At 47.6% G+C, this 23,649-nt stretch overlaps 3 protein-coding genes across 3 annotated transcripts; all 3 read right to left on the reverse strand.

The window, feature by feature from the left end:
• Window positions 1-921: 921 nt before the first annotated feature.
• On the reverse strand, window positions 922-9,657 carry LOC117042673 (zinc finger protein 436-like). The gene is made up of 5 exons (XM_033142265.1): window positions 9,213-9,657; window positions 8,554-8,677; window positions 5,767-5,852; window positions 4,638-4,845; window positions 922-2,445 (listed from the first exon to the last, which is right to left on the reverse strand). The coding sequence occupies exons 1-5, from the start codon at window positions 9,324-9,326 to the stop codon at window positions 953-955; spliced, it is 2,025 nt and encodes a 674-aa protein (XP_032998156.1). The 5' UTR covers window positions 9,327-9,657; the 3' UTR covers window positions 922-952.
• A 4,467-nt stretch (window positions 9,658-14,124) lies between these two features.
• LOC117042751 (gastrula zinc finger protein XlCGF52.1-like) lies at window positions 14,125-15,428 on the reverse strand. Its single transcript, XM_033142386.1, has one exon. The coding sequence runs from the start codon at window positions 15,408-15,410 to the stop codon at window positions 14,145-14,147; it is 1,266 nt and encodes a 421-aa protein (XP_032998277.1). The 5' UTR covers window positions 15,411-15,428; the 3' UTR covers window positions 14,125-14,144.
• Window positions 15,429-17,025: 1,597 nt separating this feature from the next.
• LOC117042504 (neurotrophin receptor-interacting factor homolog) lies at window positions 17,026-19,977 on the reverse strand. The gene is made up of 3 exons (XM_033142050.1): window positions 19,540-19,977; window positions 18,866-18,973; window positions 17,026-17,230 (listed from the first exon to the last, which is right to left on the reverse strand). The coding sequence occupies exons 1-3, from the start codon at window positions 19,975-19,977 to the stop codon at window positions 17,060-17,062; spliced, it is 717 nt and encodes a 238-aa protein (XP_032997941.1). The 3' UTR covers window positions 17,026-17,059.
• Window positions 19,978-23,649: the final 3,672 nt, after the last annotated feature.

A 23,649-nucleotide genomic window follows, 5' to 3' on the forward strand; every position in this document is an offset into this window, starting at 1 on the left:
CACAACATTATATTAATGCGTAAGATGACGGTCCTCATCGTCCTTTTTCTCGTTCACTAAACATCGCCGCTTGTTTTCACTAGGCAAACCTGAGTTCTCATAAAATGAGAGAGGGAGTCCATTTCTCCCTCTGTGCCTCAATCGTAGTTTCGTCAGCCACTATCACTGCCCCATCTAGTCATCTCCCCGCCCCGCCCCACCGCACTGAAGCACCCCAAATTCTTTTTTGAGTCCCCAGCCCCCATGGTAGTGGCTGCTCTAGGTCACTGGGAGTGACAGTTCGTTCACAAAAGGCGACGAGGTTAAATGCTTACTCAAAACAACTACACTTTGTAAGATTCTGACTCTATTCATTTCCCTAAGTACAATACAGGGTTCGTAGGTATTTGAACATTTATATACCATCACTCTCACGTGTGGATTCTGTGTTGGCTGCAAAGGTGCAACTGGTCACTAGAGCTCTATTCCAAGGGTTCCCAGCGGTCCACAAGCTTCGTTCAGGTATTCCATGGCCCGTCCGTGTTAAATATTCATATTGATTTTTAGCTGTATTTTTCATTGCTTCTTTTATTTCTTATATTGTCTTTTATTGCGATCCAATTTGTCATTCTATGAAATAGCATTTAAAAAACAATTCAACATCATACAGCACCTAGCACAGTGTGTTACAATTGCTACAACGGGCAGGGGGAGGGGAATAATTAAATGGTTTGTCAAGACCTTCAGCAATGATCAAGTGGTCCATTTCGGGGGGGGGGGGATTCTCTTCTAATCTACTTCATCGACTGCTCTAATCTACTTTGTTACATATGCTTTCTTCAGATGTGAATCGCAAAATCACAGAATCGTAGGACTGTAGAGCTGGAAGGGACCCGGGGGTCATCTAGTCCAACCCCCTGCAATACAGGAATCTAAGGAAGAATGGCGCTCTCCCCTCACACTGTGTCCACTTCTAGGATTCCCCCATGGGTGGATTCTTCAGTGTGACGTGATCCTTATATTCTGGCCGGAGCTCGTCCCACATTCGAAGCATTTGGATGGTTCCTCCCCTGTGGACCGGAGTCGTCACAGGAGCGATTTCCATGTTCCAAGGCAGCTGTTCGAGATGCAGCCTCTGGTGCTTTTTCAGGCTCTCGTTCCTCCGGAAGCTCTTCCCGCACTCCAGGCAGCTGTAAGGCTTCTCCCCGGTGTGGGTTCCCTCGTGAGCGGTGAGGTTGCTCTTCTGGCGGAAGCTCTTCCCGCACTCCGGGCACGTGTAGGGCTTCTCTCCCGTGTGGATATTCTGGTGCGAGATGAGGGAGTCTCTCCTCATGAAGCTCTTCCCGCACTCCTGGCACTGGAAGGGCTTCTCCCCGGTGTGGATCCTCTGGTGCGAAACGAGGGACCCTTTCACAATGAAGCTCTTCCCGCACTCCAGGCATTTGAACGGCTTCTCGCCGGTGTGGAGCAGCTGGTGCAAATTGAGCGTGCCTCTCCGCGTGAAGCTCCTCCCGCACTCGAAGCACTGGAACCGCTTCTCGCCCGTGTGGATGCTCTGGTGCGAAATGAGGTTCGAGTTCTTCCGGAAGCACTTCCCGCACTCGGAGCACCTGAAGGGCTTCTCCTCGGTGTGGATGCTCTGGTGCGAGATGAGGGCGCCTTTCCGGATGAAGCTCTGCCCGCACTCCAGGCAACGGAAAGGCTTCTCCCCGGTGTGGATCCGCTGGTGCAAATTGAGGTTCCCTTTGCTGTTGAAGCTCTGCCCGCACTCGAAGCACTTGAAGGGCTTTTCCCCCGTGTGAGTTCCCTGGTGAGCGGTGAGGCTCTTCTTCTCTCGGAAACTCTGCCCGCACTCCAGGCACTGAAACGGCTTCTCCCCGGTGTGGATTCTCCGGTGAGAGATGAGGCTCGAGTTCCTGCAGTAGCTCTTGCCGCACTCCGAGCACTTGTAGGGCTTGTCCCTCGCGTGGATTCTCTGGTGGAAAATGAGGCTCCCTTTCCGGTTGAACCTCCTCCCGCACTCCAGACACTTATACGGCTTCTCCCCCGTGTGGATCCTCTGGTGCGAAATGAGGGAGTCTCGGCGAATGAAGCTCTTCCCGCACTCGGCGCACTCGTACGGCTTCTCCCCTCTGTGGATCTTCTCGTGCGACGTGACGCTGGAGCTTCGGCTGAAGCCCTTCCCACACTCCAGGCATTTGAACGGCTTCTCCCCGGTGTGGACTTTGGAATGAGCGTCGAGGCTCGATTTCCATTTGAACATTTTGCCGCACACGGGGCACCTCTCCTTCCTCTTGTCCTGTTTCTCTTCGGCGGGGGTTTCGCATGTGCTGCTGCCTCGGCGGGCAGAAGACTCCTTGCTCTTCTGTTTAGCTTCCGCTTTCCTCCTCGGCTCTCTCCCCTCCTTGCGTTGGGCTCTTGGCAACGATGCCGTGCTCCGTTCCCCTTCGCCCTGACTCCCTGCTCCTGGAACAAAAGGAAGCTTCGTAAGTACTGAAGCGAGAAAGGGAGTATTCATTGCAAATCACAAATGGAAGGGTATCTCCCAAGCTGTTGGGAGTACGCCAAAATGGCAAAACTGACCGGAAATCTCAGGAACCAGGAAGATGAAAACTTCAATAAAGAATGGGGAAAGTTTACAATTTACTGAGAAGAGCACTGTAAGCTGATGAAAACAGTGGTACCTCGGGTTACAGGCGCTTCAGCTTACAGACGCTTCAGCTTACAGACTCCGCTAACCCAGAAATAGTACCTCGGGTTAAGAACTTTACTTCAGGATGAGAACAGAAATTGTGTGGTGGCGGCGCAGTGGCAGCGGGAGGCCCCATTAGCTAAAGTGGTACCTCAGATTAAGAACAGTTTCAGGTTAAGAATAGACCTCCAGAACGAATTAAGTTCTTAACCTGAGGTACCACTGTAATAAATATTATGGACAATGTGGAGAGATATAAACTCTAGATTATGAAATAATATGCAGTTGAAAATAGGACCCATGGAGGGGAGAGTTGGGAAGTCTGGAAGTTCAGAGTAATCTCTAAATATGGATATGTATTCGGTATTGTTGTATCTCTACACTTGTAAAACCAGATAAAATTTATTTCAAAAAATCAAACAAATGGGAGGGTATCTCAACCACTCCCCTGCTCAAAACCATCTCTGCATGCTCACAGGAGACCTTGCCCAAGGTCATCCTCTGGACACAAGTCAGGCTGGCAAAATATTAATCCCTTCCTTTTCCCTTTACATTGCAAGAGCTGTGGAAAGCTTGGTTCATTTATTCATGTTTGGTGGGAATGCCCCCATGTTAATAACTTTTCGAACAGAGTAAAGGTAAAGGTAAAGGGACCCCTGACCATTAGGTCCAGTCGTGCCCGACTCTGGGGTTGCGGCGCTCATCTCGCGTTACTGGCAAAGAGAGCCGGCGTACAGCTTCCGGGTCATGTGGCCAGCATGACTAAGCAGCTTCTGCTGAACCAGAGCAACGCACAGAAACACCGTTTACCTTCCAGCTGGAGTAGTACCTATTTATCTACTTGCACTTTGACGTGCTTTCGAACTGCTAGGTGGGCAGGAGCTGGGAACTCACCCCGTTGCGGGGATTCGAACCGCCGACCTTCTGATTAGCAAGCCCTAGGCTCAGTAGTTTAGACCACAGCGCCACCCGTTCGAACAGAGTATTCTCCATTATATCTGCAATTACAAGCCAACCCCTTTCACCAAATCCTGCCTTGGCCCTAATAACTTTGGACATTGACTTAGGCTCAACCCTGTGGTGTCAAATATCTTCTGCATATTCTAATTAACTTCATTTACTCACTTATTCGTCTTTTTAAAATATGTACTCTTATGAAGGACACATGTGGTGCTGTGGTCTACTGAGCCTAGGGACTGCCGATCAGAAGGTCGGTGGTTCGAATCCCCATGATGGGGTGAGCTCCCGTAGCTCGATCCCAGCTCCTGCCCACCTAGCAGTTCAAAAGCATGTCAAAGTGCAAGTAGATAAATAGGTACCGCTCCGGTGGGAAGGTAAACGGTGTTTCTGTGCGCTGCTCTGGTTCGTCAGAAGTGGCTTAGTCATGCTGGCCACATGACCCAGAAGCTGTCTGCGGACAAACGCCGGCTCCCTTGGCCTATAGAACGAGATGAGCACCGCAACCCCAAAGTCGTCCGCGACTGGACCTAACGGTCAGGGGTACGTTTACCTTTACCTTTACTCTTACGAAACTGCAGTTTATTACAATAATCCTGCCAATGTTTTTATCTCTTTACAATTCATCTGTAAATATTCAATAAACCATTTCCATTCTTTTATTTTAAAAAGTTTGTTATCCTGATTTCTTATTCTTCCGGAAGGAAGGAAGAACAGGAATATTTTTTTGTTAGAAAATGTAGTTTCACATGTACGTTCCTCAAGACTTGGAGCATCCCATTTCCTCCAGGTGCAAAAAAGAAAAAAGTCTCCCGACATCCCAGCATGACGCCATCTTTTGTGGCACTGCCATCTAAGCGCTGACATTGAACGGAGCGCCCAGAAGCCAGTTGGCCTGCCCACTGAAGTCTCACAGAAAACACAGGCTGCAATACTTATTTAAGACCTCGACTTTGCCAGCTACAAGGAAAAGGAAGCCTTAGCCACAGAAAACAAGGGAGATGCTCACCTATGAGCTTTTGCACAGTCCTTTCCCAGAGTTCCTCACTGCTCCCAGCCTGCACTGCTGCTTCGTGTGCAGCCAAGCCTTGCTGTTCCAGGGAGGTCACTATTTTCCAGTTCTCCTCCATGACTTCCCTGTGCAGGGCCCTTTGGTCCGGATCCAGCGAGCTCCATTCCTCCGCAGTGAAACATACAGCCACATCCTCAAATGTCACCTGGGCGGGGGATAAAAAGAAATGTGATCTCTGCATGCAGAATGGCAAAGCTTGTTAATGTAGCTGGAGGCTGCCTTTCGAGATTTAAATCATCAGAAACAACAATTGCAGTTTCCTTGCTGGGCAGCTAGGATGAGAGCAGGTGGGGAAGAGGTTGATTTTTGTGGGAATGTTGTGGATAGTAGGAGAGGATATATTGATTAAATATTATCCTTCTTCACTCACGCTAGTGAGTCAGTAGCAGAGTACATTCCCCTGTATATAGCAGGAAGCTAGTTGGTAGATTCGTTCGAATCTCTTTACTTAAGCAATCCAATCTGGCTTTGTCCAGATTGGGTTTTGTTCCTGGTAAATTCCCCTTTTATCCCTCCTAAAAAGAATAAAGACACAACAGTCTTCTCTTAAAATAATGATAAGAAGTTTACAGTCATACAGCCGCTTCAGGTTGTGTGTTTTCGGGTTGCGCACCGCACCAAACCCAGAAGTACCGGAACAGGTTACTTCTGGGTTTCGGCGCTCATGCGCAGAGGCACTAAATCACACTTTACACTTGTGCAGAAGTGCCGAATCACGACCCGCGCATGCACAGACACGGCGCTGTAGGTTGCGAACGCGCCTCCCGTACAGATCACGTTCTCAACCCGAGCGTCCACTGTACTTATATTCAGTAAGTAAACTAAATATAGACTTTAGCTTATAGTTACAGAACAGAGTTTGAGTTCATCCCATATGGGAATGAGCCCATGTGCTGCTGGCTGAGAGCCAGCAGTTAACAAAATACATGAAGATGGAATAAAACAAAGAAGAAGGGGGAATTTACCAGGAACAAAACCCAATCTGGACAAGCCACAATTTTTCTAGGCCCAGTGAGCTGTGCGGGACATTGAGGCAGCCAGGCTCACCTGCAGCCTCTTCTCTTACCTGTTCCAGAGTCACAGAAGGTGCTTCTACTCCACCATCAGGAAGGGGCGAGGGAGGACACACCACAATAATCCTCAGTCCTTCTCCTGCAAGGGGAACAAAGATGACAGGAAGACCGGTTTCTTAATTATTTAGACCGGTGGTGTGCAGTCGGCAGACTAAGGGGATAGGCTAGTACCCTAAATGTTCCCCGTGTTCCTTCTTCCCCAAGCCCACAAAGTTTCTGCCCAGCTTAGGGAGGGAGGTGTGATGCTCAAGCATGGGACGTCAGGACGTCAAGATTCTGAAATGGCTAAAATGTCCAGAAGAATCAGAAATCAGGTAGACCAAAAATTTAATAAGGAATGGGGAAATTTATGATCTATCTAAAAAAACCATTGTAAACAACTAAAATCGTTAGTAGGATTGGAATAACACTTGTATAGTGGTACCTTGGTTCCCGAACGGCTTAGTTGTCGAACAAATCAGCTCCCAAACGCCCAAACCCAGGAGTGTTCTGATTTGCAAACATTTTTGGGAGGCCGAACATCCGACACGTCTTCTGTGGCTTCCAATTGAGTGCAGGAAGCTCCAGCAGCCAATCGGAAGCCGCGCCTTGGTTTTTGAATGGTTTCGGGAGTCGAACGGACTCCCGGAATGGATTAAGTTTGAGAACCAAGGTACCGCTGTAGTTTAATGGTGAATTTGGGATACAATGGAGATGTAAAAGATTTGGATTATCATAAAAGATGCAGGAGGAAACGATTGACAAAAGGACCCACAAAGGGGAGGAGGGAAGTCCAGGAGATTCTTTGGAATCTTGTTTTAATGATGTATGTTGGATATGTAATCGTAAAATTTTAACCTGAAAAACCAAATTTATTTTTTTTAAAAAAAGATGTCACACACGTGACGTCTGTCCCACGCCCCCGCCATTGCTCTCGCAAGCTGGTGCCTCTAGGCCTTATGCTCCCCTGTGAAAAATAATCACAGCACACCCCTGATTTAGGCCCTGCTTTTAAACCAAGAAGGGATGCAGGTGGCGCTGTGGGTTAAACCACAGAGCCTAGGGCTTCCCAATCAGAAGGTCGGCGGTTCGAATCCCCGCAATGGGGTGAGCTCCTGTTGCTCGGTCCCAGCTCCTGCCAACCTAGCAGTTCGAAAGCACGTCAAAGTGCAAGTACATAAATAGGTACCGCTCCGGCGGGAAGGTAAACAGCGTTTCCGTGCGCTGCTCTGGTTCGTCAGAAGCGGCATAGTCATGCTGACCACATGACCCGGAAGCTGTCTGTGGACAATCGCCGGCTCCCTCAGCCTATAGAGTGAGATGAGCGCCGCAACCCCAGAGTCGTCCGCAACTGGACCTAACAGTCAGGGGTCCCTTTACCTTCATCTTTAAACCAAGACGGGCTTGCGACCAGACAACATGTTTAGAGGTTCCCCGGTGTGACGGGTGCATGGGCACAGTTTGTGATGCAGCCTGGTTCCCAACCACAAATTCAAGGAGGATTAAGAGTGCAAGAAAAGGCTTCAGGGTCAGGCCAAAGGGGGCCCATCTGGTTCAGCATCCTGTTCTGATAGTGGCCAACATTTATAGTGGAGTAGGAGAGCTTAGTTTGGTCGGAATAGAAGATACACTTCCAGAGTCAACACTGAATACATTACTTCTGGTAAATGAGCCAGAGCCCCCTGAAAATTTGTGTCCCAGGCATCTTAGACCTGTCTATCCATGCACTGAGGTCCAGCTCCAAGGGCCTTCTGGCAATTCCCTCCCTGCAAGAAGTGAGGTTACAGGGAACCAGGCAGAGGGCCTTCTCGGTAGTGGCTCCCGCCCTGTGGAACGCCCTTCCATCAGATGTCAAGGAAATATTGTAAACAGCTACCTGACTTTTAGAAGACATCTGAAGGCAGCCCTGTTATTGGAAACAATTTTATGTCTAATGTTTTGTCATTTTTATGTGTTGTAAGCCGCCCAGAGTGGCTGTGGAAACACAGCCAGATGGGCAGGGTACAAATAATAAAATTATTATTATTATTATATTATTATTATTATTACTATCTGAAACTAGGGTGGCATTATTTTCATCTCTCCTGCCCCACTATTAGATGCACTCTCAGTTCACAGTCTTAACAGTAAGAGCAGCAAGTTAGAACTGCAAGCGCACTAAGTAAAAGTTTTATGTTACAGTATTTAAACTTTAAATGGCAAAACTGACCGGGGCGCTCAGGAATCAAGAAGACAAGAATTTTTTTAAAAAAGTGAAGTGTTTATGATTTATATACAAAATCATTGTAAACAGGTCAAAGCATTAGCAGGATTGTAAACGCACTTGAAATGTAACAGAATGTATAGATAATCTAGGAAGATGAAAAATTGGAGAAGTATTGGTGTACAGTTGAAAGAGAATCAATAGGACTCATGGAAGGGATGGGTGGAAATCAAGAGATTCAAAGTAATCTCAATAACTAGATTTGGAAATGGTTTTGTTGTTCATATTTTGGAAAATCATATATATATATAGAGAGAGAGAGAGAAACTTTAAAAGTGTGTCTTGCATAGTTTTTATAGGAGGGAAAAGAGAAATAGCTAAATGGCCAAATGACCCAAGGCTGTCTTCCACAAAAGTCTGCTACTAAAGGAACTAGAGTTTAAATCGCCCTTCCATAAAATACGGTATAAATTCTCGAACGACGGAAGCTAAGCATTTGGCAGAATCAGCTCCTCCCTGACACAGGCTCATGGGGAAACAAGAAAGGCCCGCTCAAGAGGGGAAGGCCCAAGCTGGGAAATGTCTTGTGAATCGTTACCCAACGAAGGAGCACCTTCGTCTTCCTCCTGCTTGATCCACCACTTGGGGAGAGGCATCTGCCTGGGGTCTGACGGGTCCTCCTCTGCCTCAGGAAAGTTCACGGCTTCTTCTGCAAATAGTCCCTGCAGTTGAAAGAGCAGCAAGGATCGGAAAGGGAAAAGAGTGGGGGAGAGAGAGAGAGAGAGGAGGAAAAAAATAAGCGGTCCTCTCCTTGCAGGACTTCCAGAATGCATGAAAAGTGGACAACCATTGCACACTTGGAAATATTCTCAGCCCCTTGGAACCATAGAATCATAGAGTTGGAAGAGACCACAAGGGCCATCCAGTCCAACCGCCTGACAAGCAGGAAACACCATCAAAGCATTCCTGACAGATGGCTGTCAAGCCTCTGCTTAAAGACCTCCAAAGAAGGAGACTCCACCACACTCTTTGGCAGCAAACTCCACTACCGAACAGCTCTCACTGTCAGGAAGTTCTTCCTAATGTTTAGGTGGAATCTTCTTTCTTGTAGTTTGAATCCATTGCCCCGTGTCCACTTCTCTGGAGCAGCAGAAAACAACCTTTCTCCCTCCTCTATATGGCATCCTTTCATATATTTGAACATGGCTATCATATCACCCCTTAACCTTCAACCACCAGGATGAAGCCCTCTCTCACCTGCTGTTCCTCCTCCTGCTTCACGTCTTCTGCCCGACTCAGGAGGAAACCTTCGGCTAGGGCCACCGCCTGGGAACCGGTCTCTGCTCCACGTTCCCTCACCCAGTTCTCCATCTCTGTGGGGAGGACAGCCAGGAGAACCAGATCGGAGTTTTCGTGTCTATCGCTCTGGCCGCCGTCACTCGGGGCAAAGATGGCGGAGTCAGCAGCAAACCTCTCGGCAGGCCGTGGTAGAGAAACCGCCTGAAGTGCTGGAGCTGAGCATCTGAGCTGAGGGCGTCCTCCTCGTTCAGGATCTTCTGCACGGCTCCTTCCCAGAATCCTCTGCTTCTCCCCGTCTCGATAGTACGAACAGCTTCTCTAAGCAGAGCCTTCTTATTCCATCTGTGCTCCAAGGCAGCCACCAAGAAGGTTGAAAGAACGCCTCACTGCTCTGCCAATTTCGGGCGTAAAGCAAAATCTGCCCCCCCCCCAAAAAAAAACGTGGGTCCTGAAAAGCCAAGAAGAAGAACAATACCTCCACCAGTTACTGAATTACTACCAGGCCAAGTTCAAGTTGTTACCATAAGGTCTTTAATAATCTGGGTTTGCTTTACCCAAATTAATGTTATTGTCAGGAGAGATCCCGGTTCTCCATCGCAGAGCTAGTTTCCAGAGCAGTTTAACCGTCAATCCCACTTCACAGAAAACTCTGGGAATTGTAGCTCTGCGAGGGGAATTGGGTGTGTGTGTGTGTGTCTCCTCCAGTTCTCAGCACCCTTATAACAAACTACAGCTCCCAGATTTCTGGGAACAAGGACTGTTCGAACCGGCATCATGGTGCTTTAATGTATGATGTGAACATGGCCAGAAAACAGACTCACGTTGCATCATCTTTAGCTGGGGATTTTGGGAAAGTGAACCTGCTCCAAAGCAGGCATGATCAGTCACAGACTATTATAGCTGAAACAAAATAGATAATTCTTTCCAGTAGCACCTTAGAGACCAACTGAGTTTGTTCTTGGTATGAGCTTTCGTGTGAATGCACACTTCTTCAGATACACTGAAACAGAAGTCACCAGATCCTTAAATATAGTGAGGAAGTAGGGAGGGGTATTACTCAGAAGGGTGGTGGGAATGGGTGATTAGCTGATAGGTGTGGAAAACCTGTTGACGACTCTGACTCTTAACGGCTGCAATTAGTCTTGCAGGGAAAGGCAAGGGGTGAGATGGCTAAGGATAGCTTTGTCATGTATAATGAGATAAGAATCCAATGTCTTTGTTCAGACCAGGTTTCTCCATGGTTTTAAGTTTGGTGATTAGTTGCAATTCAGCCACTTCTCTTTCCAGTCTTTTTCTGAAATTCCTTTGTATTAAGACAGCTACTTTGAGATCTTTTATAGAATGTCCTGGGAGATTGAAGTGTTCTCCTACCAGTTTCTCTGTCTTGTGATTCCTGATATCAGATTTATGTCCATTTATCCTTTGGCATGCACACACTGAAGAAGTGTGCATGCACACGAAAGCTCATACCAAGAACAAACTCAGTTGGTCTCTAAGGTGCTACTGGAAATAATTTTCTATTTTGTTTCGACTATGGCAGACCAACACGGCCACCCACTTGTAACTAGACTATTATAGCTGTTATTTCTTGGTTGTCTGGAGATATTAGCCAGCCATCATCCTAACAAAAGAGAAGATGCCGATAGGAGGAAAGAGGGGGAGGGAGTTTGTCCAGTGTGCAACACCAAGGGGTCCTGGTGGCATCTTAACTCATAATCATCATCATTATCATCATCATCATCATATTTTTTATACCCCAGCCACTCTGTGCAGCTTCCAACATATATAAAAACATAATAAAACACTACATATTAAAATATCTTCCCTAGACAGGTCTGCCTTCAGATGTCTTCTAAAGGTTGTATGGCTACTCGCCTCCTTGACATCTGGTGGGAGGGAGTTCCACAGGGTGGGTGCCACCACCGAGAAGGCCAAACCCTCAGAAAGCCAGATAGCCAAGCTCATCAACGTAAAAAGAATATCCTGGACCAGCTGCACGTGAACTTAGGAATCTAAGAGGAGCCCTGCTGCAGAATCAAACCAAAGTAAGGCGGGGGGCATCTAATATTCCAGCCTCCTGTTTTCACTACCGCCAAGCACCAGATCCCTCTCTTCCCCTCGCCTCCTGTGCTTTCCTTCGGAGGCATTGGCCGAGCATACTGATAAAGCCTTGCGCTCTGCGGATTTCACAGAAGCACTGAACTGGGAGGGACTCCCCAAAGGCCATCTAGCCCAGCCCCCACCCTGCAATGCCGATTATCACAGCCCAATGATCCCTGACAGGTGGCACACCCAAGCTCTGCCAAGGAAGGAGAGCCCACCCGTTTCTCATCCAGGCTGAACATGCATACCCCCAACTCCCTCTAGCCTAAGGAAACTGATGATCCACACCAGGAAAGGGTGCTTTTGGGGGGGGGCAGCCTTGCCTCGCTCTTCTGTGCTTCCCAGGCTTTCCCCCACCCCAAGGCGCTGTCTGATCCCCGCTTGGGCGCTAAAAGGAGGGCTTCCACTCCCTTCATTCCCCAGCCCCACACATTGCACCCAAAGGCTGAAAAGGAGGGGGGGGAGAGACTCACGTGATGGGGAAGGACAAAGGACAGTTCCCCTCTGCAAGAAAGCCCTGCAGGGATGTGAGGGGAGGGCTGGGGGGGAAATGCAACCTCCCGGTTCAAGCTGCAGTGGGGCAGGAGCAGGAACCAGCTGCCAGCTTTGCAGCGCATAAATGCATCCGTGCAATTCAACCTCCGGCTTGCAATCCGAGGCTGGCTTTTTTTTCTCGTTTTTTGCAAAGCAGGATGGGGGGAGCCGCCTTTGCTCCAGAGGACTCCTCCCCTCCAGCCCCACGCATCCACCCCCCCCCAAAAATGCTCCTCTCTAGGAATCCGCTCTCTCTTGCATCGGCATCGTTTTAACCCTTGCATGGCTGGAGGAGGAGAAGCAACACAGCAGGAACGCGAAATCCGCGCGCGAAGCGAATTGATCCTTGCAAACGGCACGGGCGCCTCCAGGAGTAGGAGGAATTGCGCTTTGGAAGATCTGCTGCTGCCGATCACGGCAGGCTTGGCCGATTATGGCCTCCTCTGAAAAGGAGGGCTGTCTCGGCCGGCTTGCTGGCTCCTTATTAGCAAAGCAACAACCCTGCAAGGTTGGCCCGATAGGACCCGTTTCGTCTATGGCAGGGCGGTGTGGCCTGCGAGGCATTGTTGGGCGACCCTCGACCAGCATTTAAGAATGAATATATATATATATATATAGAATCATAGGATTGTAAAGTTGGAAAAGGGTCCCAGGGGTCATCTAGTCCAACCCCCGGCAACACAGAAATAAAGCCTTAAGAAAAATATTTTTGTGTCATGCCATCTTAACAGAAGCCCACCCATCTTGTTTGTAAATTAAATTTACTGAATTAAACCCATTATATTATATCATATTATATTATATTATATTATATTATTCACACATTACATTTTCTGCTTTACAATTTAGAGTATTCACTCAAACAACCTTAAATTATCAATGACTTCCCTCCTTCTCTTTCCACGTTTCATTTTACATAGCATAAATCCCTGCATATTTTATACAAACTAAACCAGGCATGTCCAACAGGTAGATTGTGATCTACTGGTAGATCACTGCACACCTGTGGTAGATCACTGGTGGATCACTGGCTCCCCCCAAAGAAGCTCAGCAACTTTGGCCCCCCTTTAAAAAAAAGCTCTACATCTTTGCCCAGAAGCCCCCAAAACAGGGCTTTCCTTCCTAAAAAAAAGCTCAACAACCTCGATCTGAACCCCCCAAAAGGGGGTAGATCACTGCAAGTTTTTAACTCTGTGAGTAGACCGCAGTCTCTTGGAAGTTGGCCACCCCTGAACTAAACCATTCAGTATTCCAATATTGCACCCACCAAAACCTACTTACCCTGTTGAATTTATCTTAATGCTGCCAACGTTTTCAAGTGTGCACAATTCCCCCCCCCCCAAAATTAAACCCGTTCTTGGTTGTGCATAAGGTCACCTAGTGCCAGCTTCATGCTCTCCTGACATGAGCTAGCTATCCCAGCGGGCGAAATGAACCTTCAAACGTCAAAGCATACAGACAGCCCCGAAGGTGCAAATTTTCAAAGGTTTATTAAAGGGAAAGGGTGTGTGTGTGACAAAAAGATAGGCTGAAAAGAAATATAGACCATTCACTTTGTAAATCACTTTGCACCAAATCAGTGTTTCCCAAAGTGGGTTATACTGCCCCCGCCCCCCGGGGGTGCTGGAACAATCCAGGGCCTCGTGTGTAACGGGGGGGACGGGACATTTAATGGAAATAAGGGCGCAGTGGAAACGTAAAGAAAGAAGAGGAGAACATTTTGAAAAACTGTATGTTTCATCTGTTGTGTAACAATGATTACTGCCAGCAAGACGTAGATAGATACCTAAAAGAACAGAAATTTGCCACTGCATATGTCTGTTTTTGTTTGCTTAAAGAAGGTAGGTTTCCAGGGGGCACTGAGTAATATATATTTTTTTTTCCTGGAAAGGGGGCGGTAGGCCAAATAGGTTTGGGAACGTTTGCACCAGAGAGACTTAGTGAGAAGTTCCAAAAGATGCATGGAATAACCTTGCAGCGCGAGACAGCAGAAGGATGTTGAAAGGGATGACAATTTTCACAGGGGAAGGGTCCTACTTTTAGCCCTGTAACTCTGGGCACACGGGGAAGGAAATTTGCCAAACAGGATGGGCTCTGGGGTCGCCCCGAGTAGCATGACCTTTTGACACCAAGAGCAGGTAAGAGCAAGAGATGTTTTGTCCAGGCACCTGGGAAAAAGGACTCAAGGTGGATATGGCGGGGGTGACTCCATCTTGTGACTTTTGTTACAAAAACCATAGAAGAGATTCAAGATCATTGGCACAGAAAAATTGAGACGGACATTTTCTCTTCTCCAGCTTCTTCACAGCTCATGGAACAATCTGGGTACTGATAGGATTCCGCCATTTGTAATTGATTTGAGACGTGGCCGGGTTTCTGTTCCGAGTAAAGCTCTGTAGACATTTCCATTGTTTCTCCCGTGTGAATGGTTTGATGGCAACTTAGGCTTTTCCTCCAAGCAAATCTCTTTCCGCACTCCAGGCATTCGTACGGCTTCTCCCCGGTGTGGATTCTCTGATGACAACTAAGGCTGGTGTTCCTCGTGAAGGTCTTCCCGCACTCCAAGCATTTATATGGCGTCTCCCCTCTGTGAGTCAGTTGATGCACAGTGAGGTAATTTTTCTGAGTAAAGCTTTTCCCGCAATCGGGGCATTTAAATGGTTTCTGCCCTCTGTGCTTCATCTGATGTAAACTGAGGTTCTTCTTCTCTGCGAAGTTTTTCCCGCACTCCAAGCATTGATAGGGCTTCGCCCCGGTGTGACTCCTCTGGTGCCTGTTGAGGTCCGTTTTCCGAATAAAGCTCTTTCCGCACTCCAAACAGGTATACGGTTTCTCCCCGGTGTGAATTCGGAGGTGATTTTTAAGGTGGCCTTCGTACCAAAAGCCCTGGCCGCACGCCAGGCATTTATACGGCTTCTCCCCAAAATGAACCCTTCTGTGCCTGTTGAGATCTTTGAGCTGGCCGAAGCTCTTTCCGCACTCCAAGCATCTATAAGGCTTTTCCTCCTTGTGAGTCAGCTGGTGTATCGTGAGGTAATTTTTCTGAGCAAAGTTTTTCCCACACTCCGGGCATTTATAGGGCTTCTCCCCTCTGTGATTCATCTGATGTGTACTGAGGCTCCTCTTCTGGGTAAAGCTTTTTTCGCACTCGAGACATTTATACGGCTTCTCCACCGTATGGATCCACTGGTGTCTCTTGAGGTCCGTTCTCTGACTGAAGCTCTTTCCGCACTCGGCACATTTGTACGGCTTCTGCCCTGTGTGGATACGGAGGTGTTTCCGAAGGTAGGAATTTTTGGAGAAGCTTTTGCTGCAATCGACGCATTCGAAGAGCTTTCCTCCCGTGTCGCTTGCCGTGCAGACGAAACTGTCCTCGCACAAAGAGCACTGACTGCTTTGTTTTCCACTCTCTATTTCCTCTCCAACTGGGATTTCAACGACATCGCCCCTTTGGGAGGAAGAGGATTTCTCCCTCCTCGTCTCCGGTTTCCCTTCTGGTTTTCTCCCCTGCTGTCCCATCTCTTTACACTTGGCTCTTTCGTGTCCTGAGAAGAAGAGAGACAACATGTAAAGCCTGAGATCCAAGAAGTACAGTAACTGAGAACTGATTGCTGTTGTGAGTGACAAAATGGAAAGAGAGGAAAGGAGAAAAATTTGCTATACAAGTCAGAGCCAGTGTGGTGTAGTGGTTAAGAACAGTATACTCGTAATCTGGGGAACCGTGTTCGCGTCTCCCCTCCTCCACATGCAGCTGCTGGGTGACCTTGGGCTAGTCACACTTCTTTGAAGTCTCTCAGCCCCACTCACCTCACAGAGTGTTTGTTGTGGGGGAGGAAGGGAAAGGAGAATGTTAGCCGCTTTGAGACTCCTTCGGGTAGTGAAAAGCAGGATATCAAATCCAAACTCTTCTTCTTCTTCTTCTTCTTCATCATCAATATGGTTGCCCCACCTCCATCTGATGCCTTTCCCAATATAGCATCCCCCTCTTTCAATAATAATAACAATAATAATGATGATGATGATGATGATGATAATAATAATAATAATTATTATTATTCATTCATTTATATCCCACCCATCTGGCTGGGCAGCTCCAAACAGAGAAGAAGAAGAAGAAGAAGAAGAAGAAGAAGAAGAAGAAGAAGAAGAAGAAGAAGAAGAAGAAACATCAAACATTAAAAACTTCCCTAAGCAGTGCTGCCTTCAGATGTCTTCCAAAAGTCTGATAGTTGTTTATTCCCTTGACATCTGATGGGACGGCTATTCCATAGGGTGGGCGCCACTACCGAGAAGGCCCTCTGACTGGTACGTAGTCAAATAAAGGAACAGAGTGGTGCCCCGAGTTAAGAACTTATAAATTCGTTCTGGAAGTCCGTTCTTAACCTGAAACTGTTCTTAACCTGAGGTACCACTTTAGCTAAGGGGGCCTCCCACTGCTGCCGCACGATTTCTGTTCTCATCCTGAAGCAAAGTTCTTAACCCGAGGTACTACTGTGTTTCCCCGAAATAAGACACTGTCTTATATATTTTTTCCTCAAGAAAACACACTATGGCTTATTTTCAGGGAATGTCTTATTTTTAACGTCAGTTGCTACCCGTCTTCTTAACCGCTCTGCGTCAGTATGCTGCATAGCCACACCTATCACTATGTCTTATTTTTGGGGTATGGCTTATATTGCCCAAATGCTTAGAAATCCTGCTCCTGCTTATTTTATGGGTAAGTCTTATTTTCGGGGAAACAGGGTATTTCTGGGTTAGCGGAGTCTGTAACCTGAAGCGTCTGTAGCCCGAGGTACCACTGTACATTAGATAAGCTGCAAGAAAATATGGCTTGAGGCAAATAGGGTTGCCATACGTCCAGGATTTGGCCGTCGGAAACAGCTCCCCGTCAGAAAGTGCCTTAATGTCCGGCAACCCATGTCGAAGGTGTAGATTTTGGCAAATTTCTTTTTAAAATAGCTCAAAACCTTTTTTTAGATGGACTTCAACTAGTTATCGTATCATAGCACATGCAGAAAACATAACTAAACAACTAAACAACAACAACAATCTTATTCTCAGATGAGACCACCAGAAGGAAAACGCATCTCGATGGTTAGGAAGAAAAGGAACAGCCACCCCTCCCTGCCTTGTAATCTATTAAAAGGAAAAGCTTCACTAGGGTCTTCTCATCCCCAAACCAAGGGCAAGTGCAGGGGGCGAGGGGCCTTACCCAAAAAGGCCACAATGCCACCATTCTCCTCCATGACTTCCTTGTGTAGGGTTCTTTGGCTCAGATCCAGCAGGTCCCATTCCTCCTCAGTGAAATGCACAGCCACCTCCTCGAGCGTCACCAGACCCTGAAAGGGAAGAGACCATTTCCCGCTTGCAGTTAATGGAACAGATAATAATAATAATAATAATAATAATAATAATAATAATAATACCCCACCCATCTGGCTGGGTTTTCTCAGCCACTCCCAACAGAATAGTAAAAACACAATAAAACATCAAACATTAAAAACTTTCCTACACAGGGCTGCCTTCAGGTGTCTGCTAAAAGTCAGACAGTTGTTTATTTCCTTGACATCTGATGGGAGGGCGTTCCACAGGGAGGGAGGGCGCCACCACCGAGAAGGCCCTCTGCCTGGTTCCCTGTAACCTCACTTCTCAGAGTGAGGGAACCGCCAGAAGGCCCTCGGAGCTGACCTCAGTGTCTGGGCTGAACGATGGGGGTGGAGACGCTCCTTCAGGTATACAGGACCAAGGCCGTTTAGGGCTTTAAAGGTCAGCACCAACACTTTGAATTGTGCTCGGAAACGTACTGGGAGCCAATGTAGGTCTTTCAGGATCGGTGTTACATGGCGGCTACTCCCAGTCACCAGTCTTGCTGCCGCATTCTGGATTAATTGCAGTTTCCGGGTCACCTTCAAAGGTAGCTCCACGTGGAGTGCATTGCAGTAGTCCAAGCAGGAGATAACCAAGCAGGAGATAACCACTACTCTGGCGAGACAGTGCGCATGCAGGTAGAGTCTCAGCCTGCGTACCAGATGGAGTTGGTAGACAGCTGCCCTGGACACAGTATTGACCTGCACCTGCATGGACAGCTACGAGTCCCAAGTGACTCCCAGGCTGCGCTCCTGGTCCTTCAGGGGCACAGTTACCCCATTCAGGACCAGGGAGTCCTTCATACCCACCCTGTCCCGGTCCCCCCAAAACAGTACTTCTGTCTTGTCAGGATTCAACCTCAATTCGTTAGCCACCATCCAATCCAGATCTGCCTCCAGTGAGCACAACCAGAAAGTATGCTTCGAGTCGAGGCATTGGAGGGTCTAATGGGATAGTGCAATGCTTCCGGGTCCAAGGAGACAAGCAAAGGACAGAGGAAGCCAGAGCTCATCTCAGTGGCTCAGGAAAGAGTCTTCTCCGTGCTCAAAATTCCCCAGGTGCCAGGCACATTTTGCAGCTGGTGCAGATTAAATTGCGACCATGTGGAGATCTCTGGATGCCAGGTTGGCGACTGACACCTCCAGCTTTCTTATACAGGGAAGCAAAAGAGCTTATTTACTAAGTTTATATCCCAACTTTTTCAGCAAGGAGTACACGGTTCACCCTCCCTCATCACCACAGTTCAAGAAGGATACTGACAAGCTGGAACGTGTCCAGAGGAGGGCAACCAAAATGGTCAAAGGCCTGGAAACGATGCCTTATGAGGAACGGCTTAGGGAGCTGGGTATGTTTAGCCTGGAGAAGAGAAGGTTACAGCCACCTTTTAAAAGGCTATAGGATGTCCATCAGGTCAATCAAAGGCCTGGTTAAAAAGGGACATTTTTTGCCTGGCGCCTAAAGGTATATATAGTGAAGGCGCCAGGCGAACTTCCCTGGGGAGAGCATTCCACAGACAGGGAGCCACTGCAGAGAAGGCATTGCAAGGGGGTTGGACTAGATGACCCGCAGGTCCCCTTCCAACTCTATGATCCTATGCCTCCTCTTACTTGATCTGTATGCTGAGAAGTAGCTCCAGCACAAAGAGATGATCTTTCCAGCATCAGTGGAGCCTCCTTTGCCTCAGGAACATCAGCGGCCACTGTTTCAAACAGGCCCTGTAAGGAAAACAGGGATTAAAGACACACACACACACAGAGAGAGAGAGAGAGAGAGAGAGAGAGAGAGAGAAGGGTTAGGAAAAAGAAATGCTTAAGGACAGGTACCGAGTGGGAGGTAGTAAAACAGTAAAACAGGGAGTACATGCAGGGAAGATAAAGATGAAAAGCGGTCACAACTTTGAAAGTTTTCTTCTTCAATTACCGTTGGGCCGAGACGCTCACCAAGCGGAGGACAAGAAAAACTTAAAACTAGAGTTTAAAAACAAGCCCCTTGAGGACCTATGACTGAAATTTAAAACTTAAACTACACTTAATTAAGCAAGTAAAAATAAAACAAAATTAAAACCTAAGCACCAGATAAAAGCAGTATAAATTATAAAAACAGACCAGTAAAATACGGAGGTCAGAAGGGAGGATGTTGATAATCCGCCATCTTGATGACTCCCGTACCGAGTGGGATGTCACCTCTGTAGAGGATTTGTAGGGAAAGTCGGCCAACTGGCAGGGTTTCCCAGTATTATTGGAAATCTCCTTTGTGTTATCAGGATGAAACTGCCTCTCACCAGATTCTGGTCCTCTGCCCGGCTCAGGAGGAAACCTTCGGCCAGGGCCACCGCCTGGGAACTGGTGTCCGCTCCACATTCCCTGACCCAGCTCTCCATCTCCGGGGGGAGGACAGCCAGGAATTGCTCCAGGATCACCAGGTCCAGCATCTGAGCTTTCGTGTATCGCTCCGGCTTCAGCCACTGACGGCAGAGATGGTGGAGTCGGCTGCAAACCTTTCTGGGTTCCTCGGCCTCCTGGTAGCGAAAGTGCCTGAAACGTTGGCGCCGAGCATCCGAGCCGAGTGGGTCCTCCCCGCCCAGGACCTTTTGCCGGGCGTTTCCCCAGCATCCTTTGCTGCCTGCAGCTTGGGTGTCCTGGGAGCCTCTCCCTGCCGCTGGGCCAGCCAGTTCTGCCTCTTCCACCTTCAGTACATGATCCGAGGGAGCCTCCGACATGGCTGAAAAAAACATGTCCCTTTCCCTCCTCGGTCAGATGCCGTCTTAAGGAAAAAACTGGCCAAAGAAGTGCAGACCTGGAGACCCTCACAGCCGAGAAAGATACCTGTGAATAAGAACATTTTGAAAATATTTTATTTTATCGATTGCAGGGAGATAGATAAGAAAAAATAAAAAGTAAAGGGGGAAATAAAAAGGATACCTTAGAAAAAAAAGATTTTAAAAGGCCAAGGGGAACAGCAATAACAAAATAAACCCTATAGGTTACAGAACTATATATAGTATATATGTAGATAAAGTCATTGTTTTCCACTAGCGTACTGTAGCTCAGTCGGTAGAGCACGAGACTCTTAATCTCAGGGTTGTGGGTTTGAGCCCCATGTTTGGTGAAAGATTCATGCATTGCAGGGGGTTGGACTAGATAACACTTAGGGTCCCTTTCAATGCTGCAGTTCTTAACAGATTAGAGAACTGGGCCAAAGCAAACAAGACGAATTTTAACAGGGAGAAATGTAAAGTACTACAATTGGGCAAAAAAAAATTGAAAGGCACAAATACAGGATGGGTGACACCTGGCTTGAGAGCAGTACATGTGAAAAGGATCTAGGAGTCTTGGTAGACCATAAACTTGACATGAGTCAACAGTGTGATGCAGCAGCTAAAAAAGCCAATGCAATTCTGGGCTGCATCAATAGGAGTATAGCATCTAGATCAAGGGAAGTAATAGTACCACTGTATTCCGCTCTGGTCAGACCTCACCTGGAATACTGTGTCCAGTTCTGGGCACCACAGTTCAAGCAGGATACTGACAAGCTGGAACGTGTCCAGAGGAGGGCAACCAAAATGGTCCAAGGCCTGGAAACGATGCCTTATGAGGAACGGCTTAGGGAGCTGGGTATGTTTAGCCTGGAGAAGAGAAGGTTAAGGGGTGATATGATAGCCATGTTCAAATATATAAAAGGATGTCATATAGAGGCGGGTGAAAGGTTGTTTTCTGCTGCTCCAGAGAAGCGGACACGGGGCAAGGGATTCAAACTACAAGAAAGAAGATTCCACCTAAACATTAGGAAGAACTTCCTGACAGTAAGAGCTGTTCGGCAGTGGAATTTGCTGCCAAGGAGTGTGGTGGAGTCTCCTTCTTTGGAGGTCTTTAAGCGGAGGCTTGACAGCCATCTGTCAGGAATGCTTTGATGGTGTTTCCTGCTTTGCAGGGGGTTGGACTGGATGGCTCTTTTGGTCTCTTCCAACTCTATCATTCTATGATTCTATGTGATTCTAAGTAGGCTCCCCATGGGAGGTTTTAATGTTTGATGTTGTTGCTGTTTTTCCTGTGTTTCTGTTGGAGTGGCAGAGGCAACCCAGCCAGATGAGTGGGGTATAAGAAATATATGGCGGTGCTTGTCTTTTCTCCCCAGTCCCTCACAGAATCTTAAAGAGTTGGAAGGGACCCGATGGTCATCTAGTCCAACCCCCTGCAATGCAGGAATCTCAGCTAAAGCATCCCTGACAGTTGGCCATCCAACCTCTGCTTTCAAAACCTCCAATGAAGGAGAGTCCACCACCTCCTTAGAGAGGCCATTCCACTGTCGAACAGCTCTGACTGTCAGAAAGTTTTAGTCGGAATCTCCTTTCTTGTAACTTGATGCCATGGGTTTGAGTCCAACCCTCTGGAACAGCAGAAAACAAGCTTGATCCCTCTTCCATGTGTCTGCCCTTCAGATATTTGAAGATGGCTCTCCCATCTCCTTCCAGCCTCTTCTTTTCCAGGCTACCCATCTCCCTCCTAAGGCTTGGTTTTCCAGACCCTTGATCATCCCGGTCGCCCTCCTCTGCCCCCCACCTTCCAGCTTGCCAATATCCATTTTGTCCAGCTCTACTGGGCTTCTCCCCACTTGGGGGCTTTCTCCCCACCCACCCCTTCCATTTCTCCACTTGCATTTCCCAGGCTCCTAGTCCCCACTGCAAATCTGGTGGTGGCAGTATTATTATTATTATTATTATTATTATTATTTAGTGCTTTTGCTGGGGGGGCGCATAACTCTAAATATTTTGTGAACCTTTGTAATTTCGTCCATTTGCTGTATTTATTTTCCCCGATTTGAACTATAAAATGGTGGTTTTCTTTAGTCAAAATGAGAGTACCCCTAAACATTTTTTAGGGGGGGGGAATCACTGGTGATGATGATGATGATAATTTACACACTGCCCTTCATCCAAAGATCATGGGGCATTTTGCAACATAGAATCAAAGAATCATAGAGTTGGAAGAGACCCCAAGGGCCATCCAGTCCAACCCCCTGCCAAGCAGGAAACACCATCAAAGCATTCCTGACAGATGGCTGTCAAGCCTGTGCTTAAAGACCTCCAAAGAAGGATACTCCAACACACTCCTTGGTAGCAAATTCCACTGCCGAACAGCTCTCACTGTCAGGAAGTTCTTCCTAATGTTTAGGTGGAATCTTCTTTCTTGTAGTTTGAATCCATTGCCCCATGTCTGCTTCTCTGGAGCAGCAGAAAACAACCTTTCTCCCTCCTCTATATGACATCCTTTTATATATTTGAACATGGCTATCACCCCTTAACCTTCTCTTCTCCAGGCTAAACATACCCAGCTCCCTAAGCCGTTCCTCATAAGGCATCGTTGAAAACACAAACACCCATAGCATAATATCATAATCAATAGCAATCACACACACACACACACACACACACACACACACACACACACACCATACCATCCTTCACCAAATGCAGGAGGAGAGACTCACCAGATTTCTCCGCTACCCCGATTTAAAGAAACCCCGGCTCCTTATGCAGGATCAGGTCGCAGCCTCGCCACAAAGCACCCCCTGCTCTCCATGGGATCTCCTCTCCAGCTTCCCTGATCTGCAAGGCAGGATGGGGAGGGGCCTTTGCTGGGGAGGCTTTTGCCCTCCCCCGCCCCCCAGATTTCGCTCCTCTCTAGGAACCGGCCTCCAGTTAACCCTCTGAGGACCGGGCAGCAAGATCGCTGCCTCCTGCGCGCTGCAGAGCTGCCTTCCCCCCGCGTGGAAAGCTTGGAAATTGTGGAGAGCTTTGACGCACCGCTGGCACCGCTGGATCATTCCCCCCCCCTGTTTGTTGCACCAAGTTGTAACTCGCCGGAGTAGCGTGCTGCATGGTTTTTAACTGGATTTTTATTTTTATTTTTTACACACACACACGCGCGCACAAACATAAGAGACCAGGAATAAATGGACAATTGGTGGAATAGCTCGGTTGGTAAAGCATGAGACTCTTCCAAAAAAAAATATTATTCATACTTTTCAAGTTTATACATTTCACCAATCATCTTAACATTTTGAAACTTGACTTCCTCCCCCCCCCCTCTTTCCGCGGTTCCTTAAATTTATTTTTAATAAATTCTGCATATCCAAATCAACTTAATTTGCTTATTTATTCATCCACTTTAAATATATATTTTTGAATTATGGTGCTGGAGGAGACTCTTGAGAGTCCCATGGACTGCAAGAAGATCAAACCTATCCATTCTCAAAGAAATCAGCCCTGAGTGCTCACTAGAAGGACAGATCCTGAAGTTGAGGCTCCAGTACTTTGGCCACCTCATGAGAAGAGAAGACTCCCTAGAAAAGACCCTGATGTTGGGAAAGATGGAGGGCACAAGGAGAAGGG

Source organism: Lacerta agilis, chromosome 2 (assembly GCF_009819535.1).
Source record: "Lacerta agilis isolate rLacAgi1 chromosome 2, rLacAgi1.pri, whole genome shotgun sequence".
Lineage (NCBI taxonomy): Eukaryota > Metazoa > Chordata > Lepidosauria > Squamata > Lacertidae > Lacerta > Lacerta agilis.